This window comes from Triturus cristatus, chromosome 4_1 (genome assembly GCF_964204655.1).
Source record: "Triturus cristatus chromosome 4_1, aTriCri1.1, whole genome shotgun sequence".
In the NCBI taxonomy this organism is placed as follows: domain Eukaryota; kingdom Metazoa; phylum Chordata; class Amphibia; order Caudata; family Salamandridae; genus Triturus; species Triturus cristatus.
In genome coordinates, this window is record NC_140585.1 from 19516751 (window position 1) to 19525253 (window position 8503).

The 8503-nt window shown below is 54.4% G+C and overlaps 1 protein-coding gene across 1 annotated transcript; it reads right to left on the reverse strand.

Annotated features, from left to right (window-relative positions):
• Nucleotides 1-1491: 1491 nt before the first annotated feature.
• LOC146839332 (olfactory receptor 11L1-like) lies at nucleotides 1492-2433 on the reverse strand. The gene has a single exon (XM_085650781.1). The coding sequence runs from the start codon at nucleotides 2410-2412 to the stop codon at nucleotides 1492-1494; it is 921 nt and encodes a 306-aa protein (XP_085506907.1). The 5' UTR covers nucleotides 2413-2433.
• Nucleotides 2434-8503: the final 6070 nt, after the last annotated feature.

An 8503-nucleotide genomic window follows, 5' to 3' on the forward strand; every position in this document is an offset into this window, starting at 1 on the left:
TATTTTATCATTCTGAGTTCAGGCATACTAAACTCGAATTTCTACCATGTTCCCTGGGTCTGCTAGGATCATAGAATGTAACAATTTTAACAGCCCATTCTGGCCTATGGAGACAGGTAGCCTTACAATAGTGAAAAACGAAATTGGCTGTAATTCACTATTAGGACATGCCACACACATCAGGGCTTGTCCTACCTTATGCTTACAATGCACCCTGCCCTTGGGCCTACCATAGGGGTGACTAATATAAAGTTAAGGGAAGGTTTAGGGACTGGCAAGAAAGGGCACTTGCCCAGTCAGCATGACAGTACCAGACTGCATGCAGGTTCTGCAATGGCAGACCTTAGACACATTTTACTAGGCCGCTTCTGTGGGTGGCACAACCAGTGCTGCAAGCCCACCAGCAGCATTTGTATTTATAAGCCCTGGGCACCCTTGGTGCACTTTACTGGGGTCTGACAGTAAACCAAATAAGCCAATCATGGAATCCAACCAACATATACATTTTATATAGGGAGCACTTGCACTGTGGCACTGGTTGGTAGTGGCACAGTGCTCTGAGGAGCTAACACCAGCAAAAAACATGAGGCACAGCGATAAAAAGTGGAAGAGAGACTCACGCCAAGGTGCCAGGTCTAACACCAGGGATGTAGGGCGCCCATCAGTGGCTCAAAAGGGCAGAGCGTCCCTCTGTCCACCTCCTCTCAGTCTCCCCGGTGCTTACCCAGGCCTGTCCAGGGATGTAGGGCGCATTCAAAGGGCGCCAATCATTGGCTCAAGGGGGCAGAGCGTCCCTCTGTCCACCTCCTCTCAATCTCCCCGGTGCTTACCCAGGCCAAGGGATATAGGGAGCGTTCAAAGGGCGCCCATCAGTGGCTCAAGAGGGCAGAGCGTCCCTCTGTCCACCTCCTATCAGTCTCCCCGGTGCTTACCTAGGCCTGCCCAGGGGATATAAGGTGCTTCCAAAGGGCGCCCATCAGTGGCTCAAGAGGGCAGAGCGTCCCTCTGTCCACCTCCTCTCAGTCTCCCCGGTGCTTACGCAGGCCAAGGGATATAGGGCTGCCAGTGAACACACCATGATTGTTGAAGGACAGGTGTTGTCTGTGACAGCTGTCACCTCGGCCAATGGAAGCAGAGTATCTCTCTTGCCTTCCATGACACAGTGTCTCCAGTCACATCTCAGGCGCATCACATCAGTCATCCGGCCAGTGGCAGTCACATGTCATACAAGCTGGGAGACAGTAGTCCCACCACAGACTCTACTGCACTCTCTCTTCTTGGAGAACTCCTCCTGTAATCCCAAAATCATTAATGTATACAAGGCACTTTCGTCCTCCTGTTACAGACCTTCTCCTGGGACCACTCACAGTAAACATTCCTTCATTCACGCAGTTGAAAGACTCTTATATCTCTTTGCTCAATTCCTTGGTATGGTAGCAGCAACAATGGTGCATGTGGTGCCTACGAGAGGGTGTAGGAGTTCTATGCCCTCTAGTACATAACACCACGGATTACGCTCACAGCTTTCCTTGCAGAGCGCATCCTCTCAGTCACCTTCCTGAGAGCTCCCTTCACCTCTTTGTTCCTCAGGCTGTAGATAATGGGGTTCATCATGGGGGTGACCACTGAGTAGAAGAAAGACACAGCCTTGTTCTGATCAGCCGAGTCAAGGGAGGCTGGTCGAACATACATGAAGATGACGGTCCCAAAGAATATGGTGACTACAATGAGATGAGACGCACAAGTGGAGAAGGCCTTCTTCCTGCCTGTGGCAGAAGGAATCCCCAAGATGGTGGCGATGATGCAAATGTACGAAAAGACAATGAGCAGGAACGAGCTCAAGACCACAAGAGCGGACACCATGAAGACACTCAGATCAGCGAGGAAGGTGTCGCTAGTGGAGAGCTTGATGACTGGTCCTACGTCACAGAAGAAATGGTTGATACTGTGGCTGCCGTGGAAAGGCAATCTAGAGATAATAATGGTGGGACAAACGGGGACAAGTGAACTCACGATCCATGATGCTAACACCATCTGTGAGCAGCACCTGGTGTCCATGATCCTGTGGTAATGCAGTGGATGGCAGATGGCCATGTATCGGTCAAAGGCCATGAGGGCTAGGAAGAAGAACTCTGCCGTGCCGAAGAAGAAGAAGCAGTACATCTGGGCCATGCAGCGCTGGAAGGAGATGGCCTTGTCTTGGGACAGCTGATTTCTCAGAAGGTTTGGGACAGTCACGGTGGTGTAACCGATCTCCAAGGTGGAGAAATGGCTAAGGAAGAAGTACATGGGTGTGTGGAGGCTGGTGTCCAGCCTGTAGACAGTGATGATTGTCATGTTCCCCAGTAGAGTAAAGACATACATGACAAGGAAGGCCAGGAACAGGATAGTGTTGAGCTGTGGGGGGACCATGAATCCCACAAGAATAAATTCATTGATAGCTGTGCGGTTCTCCATGATAGATCTGTTATCAAGTGGGATCTGCAGAGAAGCAAAATACGAAAAATAGCATTAGGTCATCATTCAAGAGCGCATCAAGGAGCTGACTTTGCGATAAATCAATTCCCATGATCACATGACTTGACTTCATGGATTCCAAATTAGCTCAAATTATCTGTGGGTAGGCGTTCTGTTGTTTGAGAGAGTAGGTCAGAGAGAAAAAGAGTAAGTATGAGAACAGAGAGGATAATTGCACTGATAGTGTGCAAAGACTTTGAAAGCAAGATTGAGAGTTTGTGAGCTAGAGAACTAGAGAAAGAAAGATTAACATTGAAGAGTAGAAAGACCCTCAGTCAATAATGTTTCTTCACCCTGTTCCTAATTTCACAATTTATGGGGGACTTAGCATCTAGCCCTGCTTAGAAGACTTGTGTCATAAGTCCTCTTAAGGGGGCTCTAAGTGATTTGGGGTATGTGACAGGTGGTAACTGATTGCAGACCTGGGATATAGGTGATGGCCCTGGTTGTCGGTCACCGTGTAGAAGCCCAACTTTATTGTGTATTTTTTGAGGCAGCCATACACTGTTTCTGGCAGTTGCATCCTCAACTCCCTGCATGAGTCCCTGTGCTGTCTCCCTCCTCTGCCTTCCTTCCTCCTCATGTGGAGGTCATTATATCAAGTGAGTTGTGTCAAATTTAGACTAAGGGCCCAATTTACAGTTTGGAGGCAAGGTATTCTGTCACAACATCAATGAAGCACCCTCCCTGCCAATCTGAAGGTCCGCCTCCCTCATCTAGAGTCAGATGGGCTTCAGTATTTTGACGATAGAGACAGCTCCATTTCTACTGCTAACATACAGCTCCGACAGCCCGACACAGAAAAGGGGCCAAGAGGTTTTTCCAATCGTCTGCTTGTCGTATTGAAAGTGGTCACCGCAGGGAGAAACCGGAAATTAAGGGGTAGTGAAAACTGCAAGTTGACTTAGGTCCCCTCCCCCACCATGGGAGAAATCTCACATAGCGCAAGGGCCATCACTTTTTTTATTTGAGTCCGCCATGTTGACAGAGCTGTTTGTCAAACTTTCAATTCATTTACAGGAACCGTTGTGATGACAGCCCCTGGAAATGAAGGGATGTCCACTGGGCATCTATACATTTGGCAGGTGGACTACCGTCACCATGGTGCAAACATGAAGACGGTACATAATGCATCCGACAAACATGTCATCAGGCCCTGACTCTCAATGGATCATAATTGCACTCTATATGTTTACTCCCACTGGACCGAGTCAACTAGAAAGGACTTGAGGGGTACTGCTCATCACCCGCCCAAAGGAGGCAGTCACTGGCATGGCCTCTGTCCTCATCTGCCCATCCTCTCCAATCAATCAATCAATCAATCATAGCATTTATAAAGCGCACTACATACCTGTGAGGGTCTCAAGGCGCTGGGGGGGGCTGCTACTGTTCGAAGAGCCAGGTCATGAGAAGTCTCCTGAAGGTTAGGAGGTCTTCGGTCTGCCGCAGGTGGGTGGGGAGGGTGTGCCATGTCTTGGCGGCGAGGTGGGAGAATAATCTGCTGCCGGCAGTCACTCTTCGGATGCGGAGGGACGGTGGCGAGGGCGAGGTCTGCGGAGCAGAGCTGGCGGTTGGGGGTGTAGAGGCGAAGACGGCTGTTGAGGCACGCTGGTCCGGTGTTGTAGAGTGCCTTGTGTGTGTGGGTGAGGAGTTTGAAGGTTATCATCTTGTTGATGGGGAGCCAGTGCAGGTCTCTCAAGTCGGGTGTGATATGGCTGCGCCGGGGGATGTCGAGGATCAGGCGTGCAGAGGCGTTCTGGATGCGTTGGAGACGTTTCAGGAGTCTGGCTGGGGCTCCAGCGTAGAGGGCATTTCCGTAGTCCAGTCTACTGCTGACGAGGGCCTGGGTGACCGTCCTTCTTGTTTCACTTGAAGATCCTGCGAAGTAAGCGGAGAGTGTTGAAGCAGGAGGAGGAGACGGCGTTGACCTGCTTCGTCCTGGAGAGGGAGGAGTCGAGGGTGACCCCTAGGTTGCGAGGATGGTTGGTGGGTGTAGGGGGTGCTCCTAGTGCAGTAGGCCACCAGGAGTCGTCCCAGGCTGAGGGGGTGGATCCGAGGATGAGGACCTCCGTCTTATCCGAGTTCAGCTTCAGTCGGCTGTTTCTCATCCAGTCGGCGACGGCCTTCATTCCTTCGTTGAGGTTGGTTTTGGCGGTGTGGGGGTCTTTGATGAGGGAGAGGATCAGCTGGGTGTCGTCGGCGTAGGAGATGATGTTGAGGTCATGCGTCGTGCGACATGGGCGAGCGGTGCCATGTAAACGTTGAATAGCGTTGGGCTGAAGAATGAGCCTTGGGGTACGCCGCAGTTGATCTCGGTGGCTTCGGAGCGGAAGGGGGTGAGGTGGACTCTCTGTGTTCTGCCGGAGAGGAAGGAGGTGGTCCAGTCCAGGGCCTTCTCTTGGATTCCGGTGTCGTAGAGGCGTGTTCGTAGTGTGCGGTGGAAGACCATATCGAAGGCGGCTGCCAGGTCCAGGAGGTTGAGGGCCGCAGTTTCTCCATTGTCAAGCAGGGTCCTGATGTCATCGGTGGTGGCGATGAGGGCAATTTCGGTGCTGTGGTTGCTGCGGAACCCGGACTGGGACGAGTCCAGGATGCTGGTCTCCTCGAGGAAGCTGGCTAGTTGTTTGTTGACGGCCTTTTCGATGACCTTCGCCGGGAACTGGAGCAGGGAGATGGGTCGGAAGTTCTTGAGGTCCTTGGGGTCTGCCTTGGGTTTCTTGAGTAAGGCGTTGATCTCTGCATGCTTCCAGCTCTCCGGGAAGGTCGCTGTCTCGAAGGAGATGTTGATGGTTTTCCGGAGATGGGGTGCGATGGTGCTGCTGGCTTGGTTGAAGATGTGGTGTGGGCAGGGGTCTTCCGGGGATGCGGAGTGGACGGTGTTCATGATCTTGATGGTTTCATCGTCGTTGATGTTGGTCCAGGTGAGCAGGTGGTTGGTGCGGGAGGTGGTCGTGGGAGTGGGGGTCTCAGTGGTTGCCAGGTTTGTGCCGGCGTTGAAGCTGTTGTGGATGTCTGCGATCTTGCGATGGAAGAAGGTGGCCAGTGAGTCGCACAGGTCTTGTGATGGTGGGCTGTCGTTGGTGTTGGAGCTGGGGTTGGAGAGTTCCTTTACGATGTTGAATAGCTCTTTGCTGTTCTGTGCATTGTTGTCTAGGCGGTCTTTGAAGTAGGTCCTTTTGGCCGATCTGATGAGGTGGGGGTGTCTGTGCGTGGCGTTCTTGTGGGCTGTGTAGCTTTCCGGTGTTCGTACATAGATCCAGTTTTTTTCGAGTTTTCGGCAGGTACGCTTGGAGGCCTGGAGGTCCTCAGTGAACCAGCTGGTTCTCTTGCTGTTGTGTTTGTTGGAGGGCTTCTTGAGCAGGGCGAGGGTGTTGACGCAGTCATCGATCCATTGTCTAAGGCTGCAGGCCACGGCGTTGGGGTCGGTCGGGTCTGCGGGTGGGCTCTTGGTGAGGGCGGTGGTTAGCTGGTCCTCGGTGACTTTGCTCCAGCGGCGGCGAGGCATCTGTTGGGTGCGGTGGTGTGTGGTGGGTTTCTGGAAGGTGAAGTGGATGCAGCGGTGGTCCGTCCAGTGGAGTTCGGTGGTGTGGTTGAAGAAGACGTGGGAGCTTGCTGAGAAGATGGGGTCCAGTGTGTGGCCGGCGGAGTGGGTGGGTGTTGTGACGAGTTGTCTGAGTCCGAGGCTGGCGAGGTTGGTGATCAGGGTGGAAGAGTTGGAATCGTTGTTACTCTCGAGGTGGAAGTTCAGGTCCTCGAGGAGGATGTAGTCCATGGAAGCAAGGGCGTGTGTGCTGATGAAGTCGGCGATGGTGTCGCTGAACTGCGGTCGGGCCTGGGGGGTCTGTAGACGAGGGTACCTCTGAGGGTGGTTTTGGGGTTGGTGTGTGTTGGACCCGGCCTCGTGGCATGGTCCTTACCCCCGTGGATTGTGCCCGTTCCCCGCCCCAGCCTTCACGGGCCACCCTTCTGAACTGCACCGAGACCCTTCCTCCTGAGCGGCACGAGGTCGCATACCCCTCGTGGCTCCGCCATCTTGTTGGCACCCACGTGACTCTGTGCACCAGCCAGCGCGACCCCGCTCAACCCGGCCTCGGCCCCAGCGAAGCCCCGACATCGAGGCACCACGAACTGGCCAGGGGGTGCCGCAGGAACCATTCATCGCCCCCGGCGGAGGACAGTATCGATGGGACCCCTAACTGTCCTCCCCTCTCGAGGTGTGATCGCCCTGCAACTCCCTTGGGCCTGGCGCCTCTCCTGCTGGGCGTCTGGCCACCTCCACCCGGCCTCTCCGCCCCCACCGGGCGCCTGGGTCCGGACATCAAAGGGCTCCAGACCTATATCTGGGGCGACCCCGCCACAGATCGGCAGTTGTATCCCGGAGTCGAGAGCCCTGCTGATTGAATCGCGGCTGACCCTACGGAGAAGAACTCTTGTCGGAACCATCACGAGCCCTGCTGACTGCGTCGCGGCTCCTTCCTGTGAACACTTTGAAGCCACCTGGAACATCGGAGCCCTGCTGACGCTGTCGCGGCCCAACCTCGCTGAAACCTCCCTCGGAGCCCTGCTGACGACGTCGCGGCTCGAGCTGAGCAGAAACCATCTTGAGAGCCCTGCTGATTGGATCGCGGCTCTCCACGAACTGTCCGCCAGAGCCCTGCTGACGCCGTCGCGGCTCGACCCCTCCGAGATCCGGAGGTCCTCCAGCTTGAGAATAAGAACTGGGCCCCAGGTACCCTCGTACCGCACTCCTGCCGAGGACTGGCCCGCTACCCCTACCCTTCCAAAGAGACACTGAGACTTTTGGTGGATCCCTCGATCCCTTCGTGTAAATATTGACCTCGTAACCTTTTTATTGCTGATAAAGAATTGCTTGTCTTGAGACAACCTCCTTGAGTCCTGTGTGGTGGTGTTACTGTGCTAGTACGTGATAGGAGAAGGATCTCTCAGGAGACTTCTCGGCAGCGCTCGGCTACTTCATACAGTGTGAGGGCCCCCCTTGGTGGTCTCGCCGACTCCTCGGGGTCCGCCTTCCAACATTTGGTGGCCAGCGACGGGATCCGAGCCGAACGCAGTACGTACCAGCCAGTACCCACTAGCTACCCATCCAAACGTACAGTAATCATGAGCAGCCAGGAAAACAACGCGACAATGGAGTTCCAGCCCGAACGGCTGGAAGAATATACGCACAAAGAGTTAAAACAGTTCTGCAAAGACAAAGGCATTGCAACCACCGGCCTAAGTACCAAAGAGGACATGCAGAAAGCTCTGAGGACATGGCTGGAGGCCGGGGCAGGCCCCTCCCAGGAAGAAGGTCCCTTACCCCTGACTGAGACCTCATCAACCGCACGGACTCCGGCAACCGGAGGAAGAAAGAGCCTAGACACCGGCCTCTCCGAAGAAGAAATACGAGAGCGGGAGAAGGTCCGGAACCACGAGCTAGAGCTCGCACAACTGCGGCTGGACGGCAAACTCCAGCTGGCGGAAAAGAAACTGGCCCTAGAACAGCTACGGCTTCAAGAGGAGATAGAGGAGAAGAGGCGACACCGGGAGTTGGAGGAAAAGAAACTGACCCTTGAGCACGAGCGCAGTCTCAAGGAGCTCGAAATCAAGGCCAAGAACGGAGGGACCAACGCCCCCAGTACTAGAGACACTCTACCGCCTGCCGAGACCAAGGTACATATCCCGAAAGAGGTCGTCAAGGAGTACTACAAGAATGACGACATCCAACAATGGTTCAAGGCCTACGAGGTGGCCATGACCTCTCATCGGGTGCCCCGAAAAGACTGGGGCGCGGGCCTGTGGGGGCGGTTCCTGAGTGAGGGTCGAGACACACTGCTCCAGCTGCCGGAGGAGGTGATGACCTCCTACGATCACATGAAGGAGGCTCTGCTCACCCGCTACGGGCTAACCGCAGAAATGTACCGCCAGCGGTTCAGAGACTGCAAGAAAATCCCGGGCACCACCTGGGTGGAATATGTGGACTTTT